Source organism: Cotesia typhae, unplaced genomic scaffold, assembly GCF_013202065.1.
Source record: "Cotesia typhae breed Kobodo isofemale line unplaced genomic scaffold, CoteBio_Ctyphae contig_65, whole genome shotgun sequence".
Classification (NCBI taxonomy): domain Eukaryota; kingdom Metazoa; phylum Arthropoda; class Insecta; order Hymenoptera; family Braconidae; genus Cotesia; species Cotesia typhae.
In genome coordinates, this window is record NW_027423762.1 from 1,953,874 (window position 1) to 1,981,016 (window position 27,143).

Genomic DNA, 27,143 nt, shown 5'->3' on the forward strand with positions numbered 1-27,143 from the left:
CTTGAAAAATATTACGAAATGTCACTTTGTCGAATATTGTCGATTAAATCTGAATTACTTATTATCATTCCAGTCACGTATTTTATAAGATTTTTATCACGATTATTCGTAAGAATAAGAAGCAAAGAATGATGATATGGAATAATTTATTGGCCTTTGGAATTTACGATGTTTAATCGAATATCAGATTTCTTTTTATATTTATTTAAAAAATTTTCGTTCTGTTTGGTACCTTTGGAGTTGTGCCATTTCTCTGATCTGCGGTTCCACCGTCTGCGACTCCGTTCGTACCACCGTGACCGCCTGTGACATTGACGAGTGTCGTGACAAGACCGGCGACCCGAACCTGATGGAAATACAAGAAATTTAAATATATTTTATCTGTCCCCTTTTATTAAAGTCAATATATTTCAACACTAAATGATAAAATATTTAGCAGTAAATTATACCTCTAAAATAGAAATATATTTATGTGAGATAAAACTAAATTAATCACAGGGATGTGCGAATATATCAAAATTACGAATTATTCATAAATGTTTGAATCATTTTGAATTTTGAATCAAACAGTAATATTTAACTTAATTAATGCAATATTCGTTTGTCCCCAATGAATAAAAATTAGTGAATTCGAATTATAAAACTCACGGCTTCAACATTGGCTTTTGTCAGATCTCTGTGCAATTTTCTCAGATGAAATAATGTTAGTGCGACGCATATAATATTTATAGCAATCCAGAGAACATTTAAAATATAATGTCGGAATGGGCCGTGTACCAGTGGGCAGCTCGGTGCATTATGACTAGTTTCCGTGTTAGCAGCAAGTGCACCACTCAGAAAAGTTGGACCGAGGTTTATTGTGATACTAGCAAACCATATCATAAAAGTACCAAAAAGTACACACTGTAAAAAATTTATTTAAAAATATTTATGTCGGTGTTTTATAATAATTGATCAGGAATGTTGCAGAAATATTAATAAATTATCATCCGTGCAAAAAAAAAAGTTATATCGTGATCTTGATGAATTTCATCTTTAAATTCATATTTTGAAATAAATATGACTTTATAATGAATTTATTACAAAAATGTTTTAATTTTTTTTACAAAAATATATGGGGAATAAACATGAGTTGAATCTCATGAATTTTGTTTCTGTCTTCAAAACAAAAGATATTTTTATTTTATTTCGATAAATAATTCGTAATGAGCTTGATAGAGATTCTTACCAAAAAAATGTAAAATTCATATCGAACTAATAAAGTGAATATTAAAATGATCTATTCGTAAATTTGTTTCTGCAAAAAATTCCACTTAGTGATATTATCGTTGCGAAAAACATTTATTTGCAACAAAAAAAAAATTTTTTACATTTTTGTAAAAATCTTGAAATGGTTTTTTGATAAATTCATGATAAAGTTATATTTTTTTCAAAATACAAATTCACAGAATAAAAACATTTTTCGTCATTGTATAAAATGTTAAAAGTTTAAAATTTTAGTGTGTTGACTTAACAAAATCGTTTGTGTTGTTCTATCGATTCGTTTTTCGACATACAAAAATTTTATCCGTCGATATTTAAGTAACACTTTTTCAATGTTACATTAACACAAAGCTGTATAATTTTCAACACAGAGCTGTGTTACTTAATCGCTACACACAAATTGCGTTGAATTGACACTAAATATGTGTAAAAAAAATTGTTACCATATTTTTTTGTGTTAAATTTCGCGAAAAATTTTTGACTGTGCAAAAATGAAATTTATAACTAGACAAAATTATTTTTGCACGGGCAATATATTTTTTTATTAATTATTTGTCATTATTTAAATTTTATCAGTGAATTTTTGTCATCAATCATTGTAATTTGTTAGCATTTGAAACATTTTGATTTCTGATTAATTAAATAAATAAAGCTACTTCGCATCAATTGAGAAATTAAAAAATTAGATGTAAAAGAAGATAACTAATTTTATTTAATGAATTTTTAATAAAATTAAGATAATTTTTGATTATTAATGATATTATCATTATCTGAGGGATGTTAAATTAAATAGATTGCATAGTAAGTGGATTTAGCACCGCAGGTGTCAGACTACGTGCATCAGTAAACCTCAATCTATCATCAGCATTTACCCGAACAACAGATGGCTGATGATAGAGGAAATATCATAATAATCTTATTCAAAGTAATCATTCAGATTGCTTAATGAATTACTTTTTTGGTTCAATAATAATAATAAACTATTTAACCTGCGGTGAATCCATGAGAAGCGGAGCCGTTAAATCAGCTTCTTCGTCGCTTTCCGGAAAAACCGGACTGTCATTAAGAACTGTGGTAAGCATGTTGACAGTTGAAACAGTGACGAGCAATAAAAATGCTGTTTCAACTAATGAACACTTGTTGACAGGCTGACAATTCAAAATACTTGATCCAAGTGGCAATAATATCGCCGCTCTAGCACAATCCACCATTGCTTGATGGAATAATAATCCCTGTGACCACCTATAATAAAATATAAACATATGTGTTGCTAGAGTATACAGGGTGATTCAGAATTACTTTCACAGCGATAAAATTTAGATAGAGGGGACGATTTTAGCATAAAGTTCCTTAGTCATTTTCAAAAATTTTAAGTAGTCTTCGAGTTATTCACGGTTTTAATTCACCAATCACATGTGAGAACTGAAATTTAAAAAAATGTAAAAAAGAATGAATATTATAATTTGGCAACGTCTCAATAGTTAACTTCAAGTCATACATAAATTTTTTATTTATTTAAAAAGTTCGTATTCTATAAAAATTCATGAGCTTAAAATAAAACACGTTATTAATCTCAAATATAATTTTAAGCAAATTGTCTTTGCTTTACTTGTTTAGTATTTCAGTAAATAATTGTTATTACAGGCATTTTTATATTTATGATAATAAACGTAATATCAGCATATAGAAATTACCCGAATTTACTTCTGCTAAATCAAATGAATACAGCATGTAAAAATTTTATTTTTGAGAATTTTGACACTTAACCGGTTAAAATTCAAAGAAGAGACGTACTTGGAGACAAAAGGTTAAAAAAATTTAAGACAAAAATCAAAACAAAATTCAAGAAAAAAAAGTGTCAAAAATTGACACAAAAAATAGATAAAAAATTAAAACAAAAATCAAGACAAAAAATAAGACAAAAATCAAGACAAAATTCAAGACAAAATTCAAGACGAAATTCAAGTAAAAAATCAAGACGAAATTGAAGACAAATATAATGACAACATTCAAGTAAAAAATCAAGACAAAAAATAAGATTTGATTACTGTCTTACTTTCTGTTTTGATTTTTGTTTTATTTTTTTGTCTTGAATTTTTGATTTATTTTTTGTTTATTTTTTTATCTTGAATTTTTTTTTTTTTTTTTACATTTTTTTAACCTTTTGTGTCCACGTTTGTCTCTCCTTTGAATTTCAACCGGTTAAGTGTTAAAATTCCCAAAAATAAAATTTATACATGCTGTTTTTATTTGATTTAGCAGAAGTGAATTCGGGAAATTCCTGTATGCTGATTCATTCTTTTTTATATTTTTTTAAATTCCAGTTCTCACATATGATTGGTGAATTAAAACGGTGAATAACTCGAAGACTACTTAAAATTTTTAAAAATGACTAAGTAACTTGTTTAGAATCGTCCCCTCTATCTAAATTTTATCGCTGTGAAAGTAATTCTGAATTACCCTGTATTTTTTTATAGAAACGTTTATCACGATAATGTTTTCGAGAGCATGTTATTACTTGTCAATTAGTCGTTGCCAAGTACAACAATATTTTTCCTCCGATTTGGGACAAGGCTTACCAGAAGGGATAAACACTTTTGAGACGAAGGTCAAGAATTAAGAACCAAAGGACAGAAATAGTTAATCAAATGCTAACAACAAGGAAAAAGTTGGCTTGCTTGTTGTTCATCCAAAGTTAGCTTTTCTCACTATCAGCTTAATGGTTGTTTTGTCCCCAAAAAAGGTGATAAAAAGAGCCGTCACGACATTAAGCCAATTTTAGATTGTTATACTCTTATTTTTTTGTTTGTTTGTGTCTTACGTTATATAACAAAAAGTACCCCGAAGATGTGCAAATAAAAATACTTAAATTTAAGCACACATACTGTTTATAGACAAATACTAGCTTACTTGAAATGTATACTACCGTTAACACATATTTGTATGGAAGCGAGTATGAGATGAGTATGGAAATGGAGAGGACATATAGAAGAGGGAAAATGAATGCATGTCACTTGGATCTATGTATAAGACCATGGCTTGGTTATGACAGCATCCAAGTCCTCTGTGTCATATCAGATGTTCTATTATCTCTGTCGACCACATTAGAATTGTTTCATAAAACTGATCTCAACATAGATCTGACGTAGACTTAGACGCCTACTTTCATAAACCATATCTAAATATATATACAACAAATCGATAAAGATTATTTAATACTATCCTTTGACGATATCTAACATTTGATTTTGTTCATGAATACAAGATAAATTTTTTAGTTTTTTTAAATATAAATTTAATTTTTATTGACATTAAGTATTGCTACGAGCTTTTATTACCTCCTAAGCTGACGCTTGGCAAGTATCAGAGCCATAAGTATTATATTGGCGCCCATTCCGAGTGCTCCGAGACTGAATATTACAGTTGCTTCGGTCACTCCTCCGGGATGACACTGGAATACTTTTGTCGCATTGGATGTTACATTACCAGATGCACCGATGCCAAACCGCAAATTAGCCCCTATCATGGCTACAGCTGAACCTAGTAATGTTAATATTGCGGGGTTATTATACATAATTTATTATTTTATTCATAAATACTAATTATGTAATTATCGTGACACGTATGATAAATATCGAATTTATTGTTATGTTCATTTAATACTATATATATTATATATGAGGTAATTTGTTAAGTATTCAAAGCTTAATTTAGTGTTATATTCAGTGAGCTGCAACCAACCGTTCACTCACTCACTCACACTATCGCATATAAAAACAGTTTCATTCACTAAGTACTTTTTATATTTATCTCTTGTTGTTTTGTATCTGAAAATTGAAATATTTTTTTTTAATTTTCATCTTGCTATTCACAAATTGTTAAGTTATTTTATATCATTAAAATGAATGGATTATTCAAGTATTTTCAGCAAAGAAATGAGATTCATAAATTTTCTACTTTTTTGTACATCGTCTTGATTCAAGAAGAAAAATTTGCTTAAGCCAAGAAATATTTATTAGTTTTTCTGTTTGAAAATCAAACTCTTAATATGATATTCTTAGTTCAAAATTCAAGGACAAAATTATTTGAAATTTTTTTTTGGATAATCACATATTTTTTTTTCTCTAGAACTGCTTCCATTTGTTTCTCTATTTGTACTTATTGAGAAAACCCGTCCTATTTTTTTGTGCATGATAAACGGAAATTTAAAAATCAAATTTCGCGTTGTCAAATAGAAATTTTAAAAACGCGCTCTGTTAGAAAGTAGATTTATAAATAATTTATCAAATGCCAGAGCATTTTTTTGGAAAGTTTTATTTGTTTAGAAGAAATTTATGGGACTGGACTGGCAGTGAAAGTCTCGTAGAGTGAATTAAAAATAGAATATTTTTAAAAAAATATGGTCGAAAATAAATACTTTTTTATTTTATTGCTAAAAATAGCCTGGAGTCCGCTTACAAATTATTTTTTTTTTTTTTTTCATATTTGTTGATTATTAAAAATAATATTTAATACGGAAATTCATTACAACTTCATTCAATTAAAAAAAAAAAAAAAACGTGTGAATAATTAAACTCACATTATTTTCACTTCAATGATATCTCCATAAATTTATAATTTGTTAATAAAACTGAATGTATTCAAATGTTCATAACTAGAAAAGTTATTATAGAAAACTTTTAGAATTTTAATATTCGTAATAAAAGTTGTTAAAGTATAAAAGTGTTAGAAACTTAAATTTAAGATCAATATTGATGAAATAACTTTATTTAAATCTTTGAAGTTTAAACAATATGTGATTTCAATAAATTTTTCTTAAACTTAAAGAACCCAAATGATATGGAAAAAAACATTATCATATTTTGGAACAACTATTACTGTAATCAATTTGAATTTAGTTGATTATTGTCTTGAAAATAAATGCACGTGTCTAACACACGACAGTAAGTACACGTAAATGTGCAGTGGAATAATTAAAGTCGTTACTAATGTCCCGCCTTAAAATTGAATCATCACTTGCATGAATATGTATGGTTAGCTCTCTATTCTATATACGTTTCCTTTACCATCAGAGGTTGAGGTTTTCTCATTAAAAGATCCGTAACGACTATGTCGTGAGTATGTACTACTGGGTATGTATGCTTCTACCCTAACAAAGCGACCTAAATGCTTTTACGTACGTCACGTAAAAGAATTAAATTTTTGAATTATAAATTAAAAGGATTACATAAAGATTAATAGAAAATAAAAATACGCGTTAAGATTTTTTTATAACATGATTGAGTGAAACTTTAAGTGCAATTTAAGGCTATTACTCAAAACTTAAAAGAAAAAGAAAAAATATGGACTGTAGACAGTGAAAAATTAAAGTCATCATATAGATAAAAATTTTTTAGTCAGAAGGCAATGTTTTCTTGTTTTTTTTTTTTTTTTTTTCGATTTAAACTAAAATACTCAAGTATTCTTAAAGCAGCAGAAAGCAGTTAAATTATTTTTTAGAAGTGCATGCCACTTTTTCGCTGTAATTTAAAGTTTCGTATCACATTACGTGTCTACGAGTTTAATCCTGAGGTTTTTAAAGTATATATATGTACCAGTGTGTATTAACAGACGTCGTTTCTATTTATATGTTTTCTTTTTAGAGTTTTTTTTCGGAATTGAAGTAAATTCAAGGCAACAAGACCCAATTATGCAGTCGCAAATAAACTTGTTAATGCAGCACATTCAAATTCTATCACAATCACTCGATATATGTTCTTTTTAATTCTATTTTTATCTATACTCCTTTTTTCACTACTACGGTAAAAAGTGACTCTCCAACTTCATCTGTCACTATCAAGAAATCCAATATTCGAGGAATTAGAGATAATGATTTTTCTACACTATTTGATTTTTCATTCAACTTGTTACAATATATTTGGAAATTGCTATCTCTATTTCTATATTCATTTAAAATGTAGATATTACTAAATAACTTTTTTGAACTTTTCAATTCATATTGATGCAAAATTTTATACAATTATTCATTTATGATGAAATATTCATAATATCAAAAATAAAACCAGTAAAACCATGGTTGTGACTCTTGTGAATACTTGAATAAAGAACAATTTTATTTTCACAAGTAAATATTCCACTTTTTTTTTTTTTTTTAATTTACAATATGAATTAGAGAAAGTAGTTTTTATAGATATCAGCATATATTTTTTATCATTTTTTTTGTGTTGAATGAATGAAAAGAAAACCTAATTTTATATCATTTTAAATTCAACAAGAGATTTTCGAATGTTGAACATGCTTCCTAATTTGCACTTTTGATTTTACATGTTATTTCAAATAATTACTTTTCTTCTAATTTTAATTACCTGTTTCAGTTAAAAAAAAATAATTCTACAAAATCAGAAAAAATTTCTGCCTTGGTAACTTAAAAGCTTCCTAATTGGGTTGACACTGTCATTAGTTAGATCTAGTCTATTTAATCTTTTCCATATCGTAAAGAAAAAAAAATGAAAGGCGGAGAGAAAAGTAAAGTTTTATTACAAAAGACACCTTGAACAAAGTTTAACTTTTCTCTATTATATTCAAATATTACTTTAAATTGGACTTTTTTTCTTTTTTTTTCTTTTCTGAAAAATGAACACTAGCTTGATAATTTTTACCATTTATTTTCGTCTTGAGTTATGACCTTATGACCATAATACACTTTTTTTATTTTTGAATATTTATAATGATGCAATCGAGTAGATTTCGTTAGTAATATTTCAAGGGTGCTTGAAATATTAAAGAGTGAGATTAAGTAGATATACACACCTACTTTTTATATAAAAAGAAATTTATATAAATGAGAACGATCAAAATATGTACTGCAAATAATTTTTATCATGTTGTATTGAAAATCTCTAATTATGGGAAATTTTCCTTAAAATTATGCACATCAACTTCATAATTTTAAGTATTCGTTGTTGTAATCTTATAAAACGATATTTTATAAACCTATATAATACTAACAACAGTATTCGTAATATTTTCTCCGGGTTCGTAAAAGGTATATAAAGTTATATGTTACTATTTTAAAAAAGTATAACAAGTTTTTATTGGTTTGATAAAAGAAATGCAACTGCGAAGCTCTAAAATTTTCGTTTGACATAAAACTGAACTATTTTTTTTTCTGCATTTCACTGATAAAAAGACGGAATTACTCTGATTTTGATGCTTTCACATTTTTATTTGATTGCGGAATTATTAAGCAATATCAATTTATATACTGATAACAAAGTTAATTCAATTTAAAAACAGAAATCAAATGAAAAGCAAAAAAATTATTGAATTAAGAAATATTTCTGCATGATGCAAGACAATCAAATTCTTCAAATTGTTTTATTTTGTTTCATTCTTTTTTTTCTCAAATCAAGTTAATTTTTTTGTGCACATATATATGTACACAACGTAAACTAATAAAAAAAAAGAAAATAATTCTAGAGAAATATTCTTGAACCAAGAAATGCGAAGAAATACTATTATGACTTAATTTAAAAGTATTGTCTTTAATCGACTTATTGAAATTCTCTAAAAAGAGACTAAACTAAAAATAATTCTTTTCTCTTATTATTTTGCAAGTTGTACGAATAACTTTTTGACAGTCAAGGTGGTTATCTTTAACTCGTTAAAATAGTCGGAAGTGATAAAAAGAAGTCGTTAGATCTGTCAAAAAGTTGTGTAGCAGCTTTTATTAGATAATTTGGACATTAAAACTAGTGGGGGTGAGCCGATTAGTCAATAGGTCGACTGTCCCTTGCGGGTAAACACCTGCATGTGATATTCGGTTAACCGCTCTAGTTTATGTCCACAAATAAGGACATCGATGATCGCGTGACAAAATTTTTTTCTTAAATACTTTGAAAGTTTATTCAACCTTGTAATTTGTACTGTGTCATATCTATTCAAATTAAATTTATCACTTCAAAAGCTGCGTTAGTCTTGAACAAGTTGAATATCTAACAAATGTAAATTAATGTTTCATTTCACTTTGAGTTAACCGCAAATTACTGACAATTTCAATCTCTATTAATGAATCATTAACGAGACAGTCTGCAGCAATAACTCATTAATTATTCTTATTGTTTTATAGATAGAGTTATAAGCAATTGCTAATTAAACGAGTAAACATTTACCATAACAGTTGAATTAATCATTAACTACTGTATTATTATTATTATTCAATTAAATTGATTTGAGTAAAAATAAATTAGTTAATTGAATATTCAAAATAATATCAATTAACACACTGTTAAAAATAGATGCATAGGTCCGCGCACATATATTTATAAATTTGTTGTTCAATAAATAAAACAATAAAATATTTCACAAGAGAACATTTAGCTAATTAAAACTAGAAGATACATCTATTTTTGATTATCGATTTAAATAAAATAAAGCAAAGTAGATAAAGGCGTAATAAATAAAGATAAAAAAAAAATGAGTGAGAAATGGAAGTTGAGGTTCTGTCGGCTGGAAAAAGTGACGGCTGTGAGATTTGAAAACTAAGGAAGGAAGGAAGGAAAAAACGTAAGAAATAAAGAAGTATAGAAATGTAATAAAAAAAAATTAGAGGGATGATATGAGAATGTGTAAAAATTTAATCTGAATCTGTGCCTCGGATGTGAACCTGTCTTAAAAATACACGCTATGACTACACTCTTAAAACACAAAACCTTGCCGTTACGTGAAAAATGCTGATTTATTTTATCTTTAAACGTCTTATCGCTATTTCAATTAAAGCTTAGAGATTCAGGTTTACAAAGCCGCAACTAAGCCTTGTTTTTTTTTTCTTTCGAAATCGACCCCAAAGCTCTGAAATAAAAGTAAAATATTTCAATCTAATTTTTATTTTTGTGTTCAATATCTTTTATTGTATTATATTTTTTCTTTCCAATATGAATACCGGATTTATTTTACTACATATAATTCTTGAGTTTTACTTATCTCTTGTCTGCGCATATACTTTTATATTTTATCCAACTCCAACTGTACACGAGGTAGGGTATCAAAATTAGGTATTCTGTCAATCAATCCTAGGAAAATTTATGTGAGATAAATTTGGCTGAGTCTGAGCTGGAATATTTCGCTCAGACACTGAGATCAGCAATTAATTCCATGAATTATTGATCAGTGCTCATAATACTGTTGCTTTAATAAATGGGATTTTTAATTTCGATAATGATGATGGTGATGACAAATCAATTTCGTAAATTCGTTTATTCATAATTCTTGAAGTTTCATTATTCTGACCTATAAATAACAGCACTTTCGATAAATCATCTTGTTTTGACTAATTTTATCAATCAAAGCTCACTCAAGTTGTCTATCGAAGATACAAAGGTCTTCATCCAAGAATTTAGACGCTCAGGGAATAAAGTCTTCAAGCACGACTAATCATTTTCATTCTCTTTTTTTTTTTTTTTTTTTTTTTTTCAAATCAATCTTTGTTGAAATACTCTTTTTTAAGAATGTAGGCTTAAGGTATCTATAAATTGACAGTGCTTACTAATTCAAGGGGAAATGGAATTATGCAGGTATCAAAGCGAGAGTAATTCAATCGATTCATCAAATACCAAAGTAATTAACTTTTTGTTATTTACATTATATTTGTAATTTCATTAATTATAATGACATATTCGATTGCAATTAGCACATTTTAATAATGTGTCAATTAAAATAAAAACAAGGTATTTTTTAAATAATTAAACAATGCACACGGTTATTCTACTTATCAATATTAATGTTCTTCAAAGTAAATAATTTTGATAATAGAAGTGGCTATAAATGGAAGTGTTTTTATCGTATATAAGTATCAGACCGAAGATCGTAAAAAATACCATTTCAATTTTTTTAATCTATTATTACGATGCATGTATAGAACTCTCCCGATATATTTTGACATTTAATGTTTTTCTTTTATTCTATATTAAACATTTATACATCGATCTAACAATAAAACATAGAATAAATCGAAAGAAATAATAAAATGAAATATGAATGGAAATTCTCATTTTCGTGTATTAGTAATATTTTTTTGTTGTTTGGATACAGCAGGATAAGACATTGAAACGATAAGATGAGCAAAGAGCTGCGAAGGGATTCGTTTCCGACTTATATGTACGGATGCGGGGTCATAAATCAGACTTTAATCAACGTAAAATACAAAAGAAAAGTAAAAACAAAATCATGATGAAGATGAAGTTGGGTTGAATAAAAATAAATTTTGAATTGAAAACTCAAATAATTTCAATCTATGCACGAGTATCTATTTAAAATATCATTTTATTACATTTAAATAGATTTTATTTCTTTAAATAACATTTTATCTTATGCAATTCATTAATAAAATGAATGAGTAAAGTATACATAAATTGCTCTTAATTTCAATTATTTAACGCCATTAATTACATCAAGTTAATTATTTTTTAGTAAACATAATTACGTGGTTTATTGCATCAGAATTAAATTATAACTGCTCGTTTATTTCAATATCGGGTATTAATTTTACTTTCAAAAAATTTTTTAATAGATTTTCAGAATAAATTAAAAAAAATTATTGTACTACAGTTTTTAATAATTTCTGAAATCACATGCACATTTTCTCAGTAAAATTTGATAAAATATTAGATATTGTATGAGAATGAGCTTTTCATAATAAAGGTCCATTGGTGTCATGAGCCATAGCGGCAAGTGTCGTCAGCATATAAGCATTGAAATAACGTTTTTTTTTAGCAGTATTTAGTAGCTTGCTGTATTTAGTGAGGGGAATTGCACTTTTTTGTCAAAAAAGTTTCGAGAATAAATTTAATACTTGCTTAATATCTGGTGCTGACGTCAAGTATAATTTCTTCAGCATATTAAAAATTTAAATTTATACCTTATAAATGAATTATAAATTATGTTAATCACATCAATTTATATGGTGTGTATTATTTTCTCGAACAAACTTTTGTTAATTTAAAATTTATTTTTTCAACAAGCCGACAAAAATCAACTCCTTCAGATGTTTTAAAATTTTATCAATATAATTGTTGTTATCTCAAACAATTAAACGATGAAAATAAATGAGATTTTAACTGCAGTAAAAATTCACATGGGACTTCATTTTTCTACATGAGTTACTGTCGATTGACATTTTGATAAATGTTATTATAAGACAAGTTCTGGTATTTTACTATTTTTAAACAAAAATTTTATTTATTAAATGCAAATCCAATATTGTCACTGCAAACAAATGTATATTGCTCGACATTTTCATTCGTCGTTTTTTCATCAGGGTATTTCATGAAAAACATTTTATCGTGTTCAGCTTATGCCGCAATGATTAATGTTGAATTTATTTTATCAAGCCGGTAAAACGTATCAATTTCACTCGAATCATTTTAAAACTTATAAATATATAATATCAATTGCTATAAGCTTTTATCGAAACTCTATTCAATGATGTAATGAATAAATTCAATGTGTGATATATACTTCTGAAAGTGTTGATCAAACATTTTAACTCTGTTCAAGTACTTTGAAAATAATCTCGAACCAGTTGAAATTTTATCACTAACTTTCTAGTAAGATTGCATATACTAACAAATGACTGTGTCTGTTCGTTGTCGGTAATTTTGTCAATAATTAATTAATTACCTCCGTTTTAAATCTATTACGAATAAGTTACAAGCATGTTAGTGAGAGGAGATAAAAAAAATTCTTTTAATCTACCTATTATTACACCGTTCTGGCATTCTTGGGTCGTTGCATTGCCTGGTGACTGCTTCATTTTCCCTTGAGATTCGCCCCAAGTTTGCGCATGCTCTGATTGTTCTTCTAGTTAAAATGTGCATAATTTTGTATTCTTTTTTTTTTTCTTTTTTTTTTACTTCTCGACAACGTAAAACTCTCTGTAAAAGCGAAAATTGTGAGCTTTCCAAATTTATGGATGCTTGGAATTCTGAGCTGGATGCACTGATTGGTTTTTTTTAACTCAACTACTCTTCAATTTATTTAAAACTCTTACGTTTGTTTTTTTTTCTGCTTAAGTTTAACTTATTAAATTGATCTAGTTATAAATTTCAGAGACTATGTCAGCTAAATTTGTATTCAAGGAGTTTTACATGTGAATACGATTAAGAAATTTATATATATTCATATTATATGTAAATTTAATTGCTAGTCTATAAGATGTCTCAATGGTATTATTAGGAACTTTCTAGCTTTTCCAGTATAAGCTAAAATGCTGTATAACTTTTGTTTCTGGCAGTTGTAATTATTATTTTTGAACGAATGTAGTTTTCATTTAAATACTATAATTGGATTACTCGTTGTTTTTAGCTTTAATTTAACTTCTACTTTTTTTTTTTTTTTTTTGTAATAAACAGTATTAATATTAGGGTGTGCCAAAATGTAACTTCCGTAATGGACTTCTTAAAATTGGAATTTTGAGTTCCACTTTTTTCAGGAGCTTTGTTTAGATACTTCCGGCCAAATTTTGAAATTTCAGTGGAAATGCCCAATTAAAGCTTCTGTTAAAAAATTCTCTGAAAATCAAATAAATCCCTTACGTTTAAAATATGTCAGGAAATGCCCAAACACAACTCCTATTAAAAGCGGAACTCAAAATTCCAATTTTAAGAGGTCCATCACGGAAGTTACATTTTGGTACATCCTAATCAATATATTAAATTTTTGCCCTCCTGTATTTTGTATCGTACGGTTCGTAAACTTGTAATGTTTTAAATTTTATACTGAAAGCACTAATTTACATTTATTTTGTGAAACGTGCTCTTGTTCATAATTATTTAAAGTATTGGATTGTCAAGAGGTAGGAAGGAAGTACCGGTTTTGGCAACTTCAAATTTCAGGCATGTGCAGAAATAAAATTTTTATGAAATTCTTAAACTTTGACATTACCATGAACAAAATTGATGATCGTATTACATTTATAAATTATGTATACAATAATTTGGACATCAAATGGCCAAAAAAAGTAAAGCAACCACGAACGGTACCTCCAACCTAAATGTTTCTTTTATCAGGCCAAATGCAAAAACTTGCTTTTATGTGTTAGGTGTTTAATGTGGGTAGAAATTGTGCAACGTGCAACAATGCCTCAACTCAATTAAATTGTTTGAGATGATGATCAGTAGTGTATCCTCATATATTCAGTTTACCACCTGATAAACTAAATAAACTACAAAATTCCATTTCAACTTTTTCAAAGTATACAAATTATCTTGCTAACTTCAGGTAAACCATCCAGAATTCCACGGCATATCTTATAACTTCAGGGAGCTTAATACTACTTTAAATTAGACATTATTCACGAGGTAAAATTGGAAAATTTCAATGTGATTTACTAACCTCGTCCAGACACTTTGAAAATTCCAAGGGATTATTAAGGTAGTTCTTTCCCTACCCTTAGACTAAGAGCCTTAGTTTATGCTACTGCTGTCTTTTTCATTCGCTAGTGTCGCCTTTCTTACGGGCTATTGCTCACTTACTTCCACGCATGACTTTATTTGTTTACTTTACTAGTTTATCAATGATTTCTCAATAACTATGTTGTAGGAAATTCCAGTATTTTTTAGGGTAATTATACACGTATTAATATAATCTACACGGAAAGAACAAGATGACACTGGATATCATTCCAGATTATACTGAGGGGAATAAATTTCAGATAGTAGCTAGTATAATTCAGATTACAATTAGTACAATCTAGATTATAATGAGTATAATCCAGATATCACTCAGTATAATCTGGATTTTTCTAGCTATTATTAGAAATTTTTTTTTCACCACAGATATCACTGAGTATAATCTGGGATGATATCCAGTGTCATCTTGTTCTTTCCTTGTAAGTAATGTTTCTTGAAATTTTGCTCGCAGGCCCCAACTATCTTAATGTCTGTTTTAGACTTTGCAATTTTAGGTAAAATAAACATTTAAGCATGAACAATTAAGAATTCATCAGTAACAATCAAGTTATTGTTTCGTAAACTTACTTGATTTTACAAAATCAAAATTATTAGAATCAATTAGTAAGTGTTCATGAACAAAACAGTATTAACAAGAAAGTGTGGTAGGGAAGAAAACTTGTTGATTGGTCGAGTTTTGACTAGTGTAGTATTTCCGGTTCGAAAAAAAATTTAACCTATGAAAACTCGGGAATTAGTAACCGAAAGATTGAAAACATCACACGTCGTACATTTTAAAGAAACATGGAATCGTTTCGAAATTTTCTCAAAGTAATTGATGCACTTAATTATAATATTGACTTTGTAAAAATATTCCCTACAGAAATAAGTCAGATGATTTTCAAAAAATTGGATCCTCGGTCGTTGTTGAATGTTGCTAAAGTTTCTCGTAAATGGCGAGATGTGTGTAAAAGTGATCCCCAATTAAGGAAAACTGCAAAAGGTTATCTTCGTAAAATAAAACTACCACTAGTTCGTAACGATTCGAATAGTACTTTTGAAATACGATCATGTCAGCGAGAAAATGGAAGTAGATCGCGTTATTTTATTTGTTATTTAAAAACCAGTAGTCCGAAAAAGAGAAAAAGGTCTGTTTCTCTTGACGATGAACCAAGTGACAGTGCCAAAAGATTTAAAAAAAATATCTTAAAATTAAGGTAAATTATATTTGGCAAATAATTTAATTTAAAACTAGTTTTGGGTAATAGGAATTGATTTATTTTTTCATGTTTTAGGTGATAATTTCGCGTGTAAAAACGGTATTGATTTTAAAAAATGGCCAGCTGAATAATTTTTTTTCAACGAAACATCACAAATTTATCATTCATTCAAACGAATACTTAACGTTTTTAAATTAAATTGATTTTTTAACGTAACAAATAATTTTTACTATGTAATTTTTATTTTTACTGTTCTAGACTAAAATAAATTATTTACAATCGAGTCTTATCTCACACATTTATCATTTCTGCAAGATATTTTGTTTAATAGTACACATGAACTGTGAAACTGAGCACACATTAAAAGAATATCTCTGTTTAAGATTATTTTTTCTTCATTTAAGTCGTATCAATTCATACGATCATTAAGTTTTGAAGCAGTTTTCAATAATCTGTTACTTAAGTACTTGCATAAATACAAAGGTTTAAGCGTTAGTGATAAAGATAAGTATTTAAAACTTTACTCGTATTTACAACGATAAAATGTAAATAAAGCAACGTAATTAGAAAGATTTAAGAGTTTTCTTTACACAGTATTTAAGATTTATAAATTAAAAAAAAGTAATTTAAATAAAAGGCAGTGTAATTTTTTTTAATGAAAAAAAAAAAAAAAAAAAAAAAAAACATTTTTAATCAAAAATAATCCTATTAAAATTCGTTTTGAACATTTTTGATAAAATGTGAACAATTGGAAATGCATTAAGAGTAAATTTAAAATGCAGTTAGCGTGAAAATAAAAGTTTAACAGTTCTGAAATTACTGTAAAGTCGTGAAATCGATTTTATATCTAATGTATCGTAACCGGGTGATCCATCTGTTTCATCACATATATAATACATCCCAGTAAGAGTTATAAGGATAGAAAGATCTTACGAAAAGAGAAATATCGAGCTGACGCAAACGAAAGCTTCTTGGGTGGTTGTAAAACGGGGGTAAGTGATGACCGGGGACAACGTGTCAGAGGACCTGTAATTCGCGAAATCCTATCTTCTGGAAATCTTGGCTTGGTTGCATTCCACAGAATCAGGTAGATAAATAATAGGCAAATTTACCAAGGCAAAGGGAAGCTACAGTTAGGATGGAATTTCTCCACAAGATGGGATGGTCAAGTGGATAATATAAGCGTACCAGTAGCTTCTACCTCGGTGTATACAGTTACTAGTTACCACAGCTTCCACCAACACTCTCCTTCTCTTATCTTACCCTCTCATTCTCTTCTCGTCTCGTTTAGTTGGATTAGCTTTCTAGCTGAATAAATAATCTATAGTTCATATAGCTCTTAATCTATTTTAGCACGAAATAAAGGTCATACAATCGTCAATATCATAAATTATCCTATGATTATTATTCCGCCTTTTGCAAATTGTTCATTTGTTTTCGTTTATTCGATTGCATTTATAAATTCCTTTTGTAATTTTTATTAATAATAATAATAATAATAACAAAAACAACAACTACAATAACTTATAGAATGCATTGTTTCAAAGAACATCAATTATTTGAATTACGATTAAAATATGATCGACCACTAAATTTCCGTCGTGAATTTTTTTAATCCGTATATCAATTATCCTGTGGAAAAAGAAAAAAACATGTTGAATTTCTCGATTGATTTATAAATTTCATATTAAAATTTATTGCTTATTTTTCAGTTATTCCAAAGGTTGATTTTTATATTCTTGATATTAATTTTGATAGAAAACGTGTGCAATAAATCATTTACTGTAAACAACAACAAAAAGTAATATTTAAAATAGGGTATGTTATTCACCGGAGCATTTTATCTGTATAAATATTTCATGAGTTTATGAAGACTCGTAACAAGATGCTAATTTTATATTTTTTTTTTTTTTTCCAATACTATGTTGCATTTTTTGTTTTACGGAATGAAAATACACTGATAAAAAAAACTAATTGATTTACGAAAAATATCTTCTCAAAATTTCATTCTTGTTTTAAAATGTTCAGTTCTCTTAATTCAAGAAATTTACTCTTTAATCAAGAACCATTTTATTTATTTTTTCAAAAGTCAAAAATTTTTTTTTATAAATAATAAATAATTATCAAACGCTTGATTTATATTTACATCGTTTATTTAGGTTAAATCCTGATGTTGGGATAAAACATAAATTTTTATTAAAGTTATAAGGAATACTGTTGACATGGGCAGAAATAACAGATTATATTACATGCATCATCTATTATATTGTAGGATACACTATTTTATTTTCATAAGAATAAATTTTCTGACATATCGTGAAAAACATATTATTATTTGATATTTTAATAAATCTAGAAATCAAATTACACCCTTTTTGTCAATAGAAACTTTGAAGACACCAGCAAATAAATAAAAATAGATAATTAACTTCATTTGTTATCAGCGTCATCTTTAATTATGCTATGTACTTTAAATACATAAGTATAATAACAAATTATATTCATATTTGCATTAAAATAATAACTAAGCACTCTATGTGCTATTTAATGTTCAGAAAAAAAAAAAAAAATAGGACTATCTCTAATATGCGGATGAGTTTACTGAAGTGCAATTTTGTGTCGAAGTTTTTATTTGTCCCAAGAGAATATTCTCTTGGTTTCAGATAGTATACTATTGATTTAAGACTTTTCCGTAGAAAATGTAAGTCTCTTGAATCAAAAAGTCTAAATTCAAGACAAGAAATTCTCAAAGCGAGACAATCGGTTGTCTTCAAAATAAATCTCATGGATCAAGATTTTTTCTCTTAGTCAAACTAGTTTTCTTATCAGGGTATTAAACTAAATTATATTTAAGAATATAAGTTCTGATTTGTGAGAGGTTTGATAAAAAATTTTGTAGAGCTTTAAAAAATCGTATATAAAATTTAACCAAAAAGAAAAAAAAGTCTTGTATTTAATCACTAAGCTTAACGCCTTTAATTCAATAAATCGATGAAACAAAAATTGTAGAGTAAAGGTCTAGTGAATGAGTTAATGATAACAGAATAAAAGGAAGAAATAAAAAAAATATAGATTTGATAAAATTTTGCCAAGTAATACCATAAAATTTCTGCTTATAATTTTGGATAATGTCAAGGTTTGGTATTTTGCCAAGTACATTTATCTCAAACGAAAAAATTTCTTGCGAAGAAAATTTGAACAACTTTATAGTTTATTTCTAAAGTCAGTTTTATGATTATTCCATTTTTTTTCTTTAGTTTTCTGCACCACGGCAAGTGACAGAAACTAAATGAACAACAAAGTACTGCTGGAGAGTAAAGTAGATTGTATAAGGAGGTTTTTGTACTGTAATGTGGGCGGAAAAGCTTATAAAGTGAGGTGTGTACTAGCAAAACAGTTATCCAAACTCTTTGACCTCTTGAACTTTGATAACGTACAGAACTATACGAGTTTCTTTAATAGTTGAAGCTCTTTTGGAATTCTTTAAAGTATTGTTCGGTATCAAAGGAAAAGGAAAAGTAGAAAAATGTTACACGTCAATTGACGTCTTGAGATATTATAGCTATCCATAGATTGCAATCCTTCTAAGTAAAGTGTTATATCAATCTTATTGGTATAACGAATCTATGATAAAAAGTTGGATCGATATTGTTTTTTGTTTTTATTCGTTTTATTCTTATTTATTGAACACACAATACTATTCGATAAGCTTGACGCTCAAGGCAACTTTTTAGATTATAAATTTTTGTATGCCTTTCTTCTTCAATTGGTTTGTTTTTAAAATTCATAAAAGAAAGTTCCTAACTCGTTTTTATTTTTGATCTAGTTTTTAATAAAAAAGAAAATTCAAACAAGAAAAAAAAAATATGAAAAAATCCATCTTTTCTTAAACTTAGAGTTATCCGAAACATCAAGTAGGTACATGAGTTTGTTAGTAAGGCTCATACTTCAGATGTCAAGGAAAATTTTTCTCCATACAAGTGTCATTAAATATTCAACGTGTTGCCTATATCTAGTTTTCTTCGTTTCTGCTGCTTTCATAAAAAAATTGTTTTTCAAAAATAAATATTACTCCTTTTCCCTTCCAAGTAGCAAACATTTTCTTTCTCTCTGTGAAGCGTTTATTGCACATAAAAAAACAAATAAAAAAAAATAAACTCTGTTTGCGTACAAAGTATCTAACAGAAACATACATTAGAAAGTATTTCAAAAAAATTTCACCGCAAAGTTTTGAGCTAGAGCTGCTATGTTTGTTAAAGCAAAGAAATTATTTGTGCCATACAACATAGTGAGATTAAAACTTACATTTAATTAAATTGCATTTATTCTGTCACTGACTAATTTTTAAATTAAAAGAAAATTAAATTTTTAGTCATCGCATTGAAATTCTATACATAGTTACAACTCTTACTTAATTGTAAAAATACAGAATTATTATTGATAATTTTTAACCCACTAGCTTACAAGTTTTTTCATTTTATAAACTTTTGTGCTAGAAAATTCAGCAAGTAATTCCTTGATTTTGTAATGTAAAAAAATTTTAGGTGTTTCTGATAAGAATAACTTTTGATGAATTAAGATAACGAACAGATTCTAGTCAGCATTCGAAAAATATACCATCCGAAGTAAATTGAATATGGAGTATTTTTTATTTTTTTTTTCCAATTTTTTTTTTATTGACTCCGGCGTATCATCAATTGGTCTTTATTAAGGTAAAGCTCATCCTTATTTCATGGGACGTACCTTGAATTTTTTACTTGATCCAATTTTCCCCCAAGAGTATTATCGATTATCAATGTCTTAGAATCATTTATTAATCATATTTTAATTAAACATATTGAATTTAAATATCAAGGATTATTCTTGTACCTACTTAAATAACATATTTATAAACGATAATAATCGGCGATAATAACATAAATACAATTGATTAAAAACGATTTAAGGGATTTTATTTATTAGTAGAAAGTTTTTTCATTAAAAATTTCATTTAAACTTTTGAGTATCAAGAAGAAGTAGAAGAAAAAGAACCTAAAATAAAATGTGTCAGCATTTCTTTACCACAGAAATTTATATTCATTATTGGTTCAATAGCTTTTATAGTCGTATACATATATTAACACAGATTAAACTGTTTATGAAAACATGAGTCTACACTTATGCAGTTCGGTCTAATTGAGTATACGTTAACATTCAAATCACGTATTATTGGCTTATCCTGAAATTTATAACTACATTACGCTGTGTGTGTCAACATTAGTTTCCCGCATTTTTAATGCAGTTTATTGTTTATAAACTCTAATTTTGAATAATTTGCTAAAATAAATGTCAATTTTTAAGTTTCTTGATTTTTTCTTTCTGAGAGTATTATAATCACAGCCACCAAATTTGAATCTGACCAAGTGTCCGAGAAAATTAGCTCTTCTTGAAATGTCTCCAACAGCCAACCGGTATTTACTTGGACAAGTCAAATGTTAATCTTGTTCGAAAGGGAGGACCACTAAACCGCTCTTAGGTGCAAGTACCATACCACCAACTACTCGGCAACGATGCTGTAAGCGTAACACGACCCTATTGATAAGTGCTTGAACTTGCAAGAAGAAAAAGAGACAGACATATATTATTATCCACCTAACGGCACAAGTACGCGACATAGTTAAACGTCAGAATCATAATCTCTGATAGCTATTCTCAATTTATTTTCTTTATGAAGAATGTAACTTTTAATAGAAATTCACAGCAAAAAAATTTGCGTCATTGCGTCAAGAAATTTTTGTGAAAAAAGTGTTAAATATTTAACATAAAAATTTTTAACACAAAATTTTTTGACGCATTGACGCAAAATTTTTTACTGTGTAGTAAATTTTTAATACATACAAAAATTTGGCTTTTTATTTAGAGATAAAAATTGAAAATCAAGTACTTGAATATAAAATACTAGCTAATACCCGCTCGCTTCGCTGAGAATTTTATAGAATTGTATTTTTCGATCTAAACTTGAAATTTAATTGAAGTATTGTTTTGATTTGCACAAATTCTAAATTCCATCGAATTAGCCTGTACCCTTTATCCATGTCATTATTCTAGCTAATATTAATGGTAACTTTCAATGTGCAACCACTATAACGTTCGCGTGGCTTTTTTCCAAAAATGAATAATAATTGACACGAAGAAAAAAATTTGAAATGAGCATTCGGAGTCTATAGAAGCAATAGCTTGTAAATTACAAATTTTGATTGTTAATAGTCATCCCCGCAACCCCCGTGGGGGTGAAATATCATAAAATTCGTTCATAGATTATTTCTACATCTTTTACAGAAGATTCCTACCAAATTTGGAGTCGATAGGAGCTATAGTTTAAAAACGGGAATTTTCCATTGTTAACGCCCCCGCTAACCCCTTTGGGGGAAAAATTTCTTGAAATCCGTTCTTAGTTGACCTATACATGGCAAAAGTAGTATTCCTAGCAAATTTCAAGTCTCTAGGTTTTATAGTTCCAGAGATATCGTGATGAGTCAATTTATCTATAGAACAGTTCCTATATATATATATATATATATATATATATATATATATATATATATATATATATATATATATATATATATATATAGATATTCAATAAACAATGGAATTACTGCGATGTAAAAAATAGTTGAAAACATATGAACATGAGTTATGGATTCTATAGATTTAGGGACTTAACATTTTCTTGTTTCGATTAATTTTTATTGAATTACACAAGTGAAATATTGAATTTTCATTGAGCGTATATGAAGTTAATAGACTTAATTTGAAATTACTCTGCTCAAATGAAAACTTATTAGTCTTGAATATACTTAGTTCTTAATGATGAAATATTAACAACTGTTTTCAAATTTCAATTTAATTAACTTAATTAACTTATTGACAATTATAAAATTCACTCCAATAAAATTTTATAGAAAACATTTTGTCTTGTTTATAATATTAAAATTCTTAAATAAAGTAAAATTCGATTAAATCTAAAAAAGTTTCTTGGTTCAACATTTTCTCTTATGAATCAAGTTATTTATTTTATCAGTTTAAGTTCAACACAAATTTATTATTTCAACTGAAGTTATTCATTGATTTTGTGTCAAAAATTTAAACTGTTTGTTTAGAATTCTTTTTTTCCAAATAACATAAATATCTATCAATGAAAATCCATAGCATCAATATTTGACATTATTCATGGGATATCGAAAAGGAAATTTCAATCACCAGTATTTCATTTTTTGATGCAACATCTTTTAATGAAAGTTTTTACGTAAAACTGCTAATAAATTATTCACATTAAAGCTACTAATACTATTTGTTTATGGATGTTTCGGTGGCAATATAACTTTGAATGTTTAATTGTCTCTAGAGAACTGCTCAGCCATGCTTCCTTTTTCGCTCATCAACTATTAGTGTATTGAATAGCTGTTTTTAGTCTTTTACATTCAATTAAAATAGAGAATTTCGAACCAGTTATAGATCACACATACACTGTTATAGTTGTAGACATTATATATAATGAGGTGGTATAACTCTCAGACAACAATTACTGGGATTTGATCTCAGATCAATTTGTCAATTAACTCGTGCTCACAAACTCTGTGGAAGACAATGTATCACAGGTCTAAACGAGTCCCTACAGAGTACCTTAAACGGGAATGATATACGCTCATAAATTACATAAGCTCTCATGCATTGTCCTGGGTGAAATGAATTTGTGTAAAATGTGGAAACTACAGCCGATTTAGAGGCTGATGGTAATGGTTGTACATAACAATCACGAAAGTCGCTGAAATAAATAAAATATAAAAATAACACTTACCAGCAGCCATAGCTCTAAAAATGAAGGCTCCTGATAAGGATTCGTCTTCCCTCAAATGCCCCCTAGTGCTCTTCTTTAATGTCTTTCTTAGAGTTTCTCACCTTGTCACTCTAATTGGCTTGACGAAGTCTTGATGCTCTTAATAAATAAACGCTTCCTCTTTGATCAATTTTCAGAACTCTAAACGCCGCTTTACCCTCTGACAGAATTCACATTTTTTTTTCTCTTTTTTTATTATTTTACGATATATATACATACATAAATGTATTTCAATTTTTATTTCTTGTTACTTCTACGTTTTTTTCACGCTGTCTTGACGCCACTGAGGGTAAGAGAGATAACAAGAGATGTTGGTAGCACGGAATAAAAATTTAACCAGTTCAAAAAAAGTAAAAGAGCTTTAACTGGTTTATGGCTAATTTAAATGTGAATTTTTTTTTAACTGTTTTCTAATTCGAGTAATGGTATTAATAAAGTAGGTTAAATGCACTCGAATATATTTTTTTATTAATTAAATCATGTTAATTTAAAAAAATTTTTTTAAATTTAATTTTAAATGCTTTGTCAAAACTTGTTCGTTAGCGGATTTAAAACTTTTTTTTTGTTTCAAAAAAATAATTTTCCAAGTACAAAAAATTGTAACTCCTCACTTAAATAAGCAAATATTTAGTTTTAAATTTTTGCGGCTTACAAATGATTGTTAAAAAATATCAACAAAGAAATTAAATTGAGACTTTTTCTTTTTTTTTACTGAGCAGTCTACATTTCTGTTTAAAAAAGAATAAAAATAAAATGAAAAAATACAATAATCTTTGTGAATTTAGTGATAAATACAGAAAGAAATATAAAAAAAATCTCGAGTAATTGATTGCACGATAGAATTTTGTATTTTTTTTTTTTTTATTTTCAAAAATCTTTTTTAAACATCTTGCACCATAAAAAGATGGAGGATAAAAGAAGTAGTTAGAGGCGAAAGAGTTCGTTGTTATCTGTGTAGTGGGAACAGAACTCACTGTATACAGGTTTCCCACGACGACGTTGTACTAAAATCGCTCCAAAACTCTTGATATTTTTCTCTGTACTATGTAACACTTCTTTCATCACTTTTACTCTTTTTCTTCTCGACATCATCCGTCATTTCTCTTTTCGTTGGATACTAGCGTTTTCTCGTTAAGCTCCTGAATTCTGATATTTTTTATTTTTAAGATTTTTTACCTTTTCACGTCCTTATCTCTTGTTCACACGATTGACTTTATCGATTCGCAGAATTCTTGTTTCTGCAAAAAAAAAGTAACAATCATTATTGTGTTTGAAATGACAATTATCGCTTATAGCTTATTATCATTATTAGCTAACCTAAAATGGGTCAGACAAATTATCAGCAATATAAATAATAATTTACTATCAATTTTGTAATTTTCATTAGCAAATTGACTTATTTTTGGTAATTTAGTTATTCAATATGGGTGTAATTTTTGACATATTGGTAATTCCGAAGCATATCCGTTGATTTGTCATTGACAAAAACATCCGCACACAGCCTCAGACCACGATTGACACCTATTGAAATATTGGAGAGCAATTTTTTGTCCAATAAAAAAATCTAATATTGGTTTTTATCTCTGTGTGTTAGTTTTAATTGAGTCAATTGATACTGATTATAATGACTTTTACCAAGCTTAAAATTGAATTTAAAGGGTTAAACTAACGACTATTAAAGCCTGCAGTGAAAGAACGGATCATGTCAGTAGTACAAATCGATTAGCATTAGCCACAGTAGCTTTCTGGTAATCGCATCCCTATTTTTTTTAATATTTCTACGCCGAAAAATGTTCAATTAATTTTTAGTTAGCTTAATAGCTTTTAATATTTATATCAATCTCAATTGACTAATTTTTTTTTTTTTATAAATTTATGATTATTCCTGTGGTCGCAACACAAACTAACTCATGGTGATTGTTTAAGTTTGAGTAATAAGTAATCATAATAACTAAGAATTATCAAGCACTTAATTAAAATTCAGGCGGGTTAAACTGAATTTTTTTTCTTTAGTTTTAATTACAACTTGCGCTTATGACTTATATAAAAATGAATTATTGCTATTTTTAATCTTTTAGTTTCTTTTTGCAAACAATAAGTTTATATTTATAAATTCATTGAAAATTAAGATCAATTAAAAAACAAAACAAATAAAAAACAGTAAAATTAGCTAATATTCTTGTCAATTAACTAAATCCAGGGTAGAAATTGAATAATAGAAACTTATAAAATATAAAAATTCAAAAAGAAATCAATCTTTAAAAAAAATTAGGAAAACAATTGACCCTACAAGCCATACCTGCAACTTCCCGTTAATTCCATACTTAAGCGTTCAAAATTCCACTTATTACGTTTTTCAGCTCTTCAAGCTAGAAAATTAATTTTCGTGTCATTTTAAGCTTTTCGAGCTCAAAAGTCTGATAAAAGTTTAATAAAACACTATTTTCTGAATTTTCAAACCGCAATAACTTTTGATAAATAAACCGATTTTCACGCGGTTGGCGGCATTCGATGTAGTTTTTGAAGCCTCATAAAGTATTTTCAAGTTTAAATTGATGGAATGAGGAATTTCAAAGTAATTTAAAAAAATCACTTTTTTCGGTTTTCTTTCGACAACAATAACTCACGAACGAATAAACTGATTTCGATCGGACTATCAATGATCAACGTGGTTTTTTTTTATGTTAAGCGCTGATTAGTTTTTGAAATCAATCGGTGAAGCCGAGTATTAGTAAAAGTTATTCTAAAAAAACCACATTTGAACAAAATTTTTTTTTTCAGTTTTTTTGAGATTTCTTAATATCTACCCGTTTGAATCAGTCCAAATTGTATTCAAAATCTAAGTTTCGTCAAGCCCTTTCAAATGGCGTTTACTGCGATAAAATCAGTCGAGCCGTTCAAAAATTATGAGAGGTTTGCATACGGCCACACACGAACACATACACACATACATACATATAAACATACTGACATCATCGCGGAAACATTTGGAGAAGTTTTCTAGGACCTCAAAACGAAAACATCCGTTGAAAACTCGATTTTCGAAAAACGGGGTAAAACCAATAATTTCCCAACTTTTGAAAATTTTTAGTTTTCTCAACGGGAAGTTAAAAATGTTTCATAAAGTTATAATATTTATTAAAATTATAATTAATGGATTCATAAAGTTATCAATTGACTTAATCCGTTAAAAATGAGAATAAATTTTTAAATGGAAAACAAATAAGAAAATAGCTATAATTTTTGATTAAATAGTCATATAAAACTGTCGATGAAACATCAATCAATTTTTAACAGAATATAAAGTGATTATGAACGTATGAATAATGATTAAAT

The 27,143-nt window shown here is 27.6% G+C and overlaps 3 protein-coding genes across 5 annotated transcripts in view; 2 read left to right on the forward strand and 1 right to left on the reverse strand.

Annotated features, from left to right (window-relative positions):
* The window catches only part of LOC141532577 (midasin), a 74,067-nt gene that overhangs the window by 10,806 nt on the left and 36,118 nt on the right, over positions 1-27,143 (forward strand).
* LOC141532578 (uncharacterized) overlaps positions 1-27,143 on the reverse strand; it is a 46,691-nt gene that overhangs the window by 2,101 nt on the left and 17,447 nt on the right. Inside the window, exons 1-5 of one of the 3 annotated variants that reach the window (XM_074250987.1) lie at positions 23,769-24,257; positions 4,602-4,803; positions 2,253-2,505; positions 649-903; positions 233-346 (exon numbers count right to left, since the gene is read on the reverse strand). In XM_074250987.1, the coding sequence (XP_074107088.1) occupies positions 233-346; positions 649-903; positions 2,253-2,505; positions 4,602-4,803; positions 23,769-23,778 (834 nt within the window). In that variant the 5' untranslated portion in view covers positions 23,779-24,257. Of the gene's footprint in view, positions 1-232; positions 347-648; positions 904-2,252; positions 2,506-4,601; positions 4,804-23,768; positions 24,258-27,143 lie in introns of those variants that run through there. The other 2 variants (XM_074250989.1, XM_074250988.1) reach the window with 2 other exon arrangements.
* On the forward strand, positions 15,400-16,507 carry LOC141532581 (uncharacterized). The gene is made up of 2 exons (XM_074250994.1): positions 15,400-15,925; positions 16,004-16,507. Exons 1-2 carry the CDS (start codon positions 15,513-15,515, stop codon positions 16,005-16,007), a joined length of 417 nt encoding a protein of 138 aa, XP_074107095.1. The 5' UTR covers positions 15,400-15,512; the 3' UTR covers positions 16,008-16,507.

Coding starts and splice junctions, on each gene's coding strand:
- LOC141532581 (XM_074250994.1), top strand. CDS start 15,513: ATGGAATCGTTTCGAAATTTTCTCAAAGTAATTGATGCACTTAATTAT.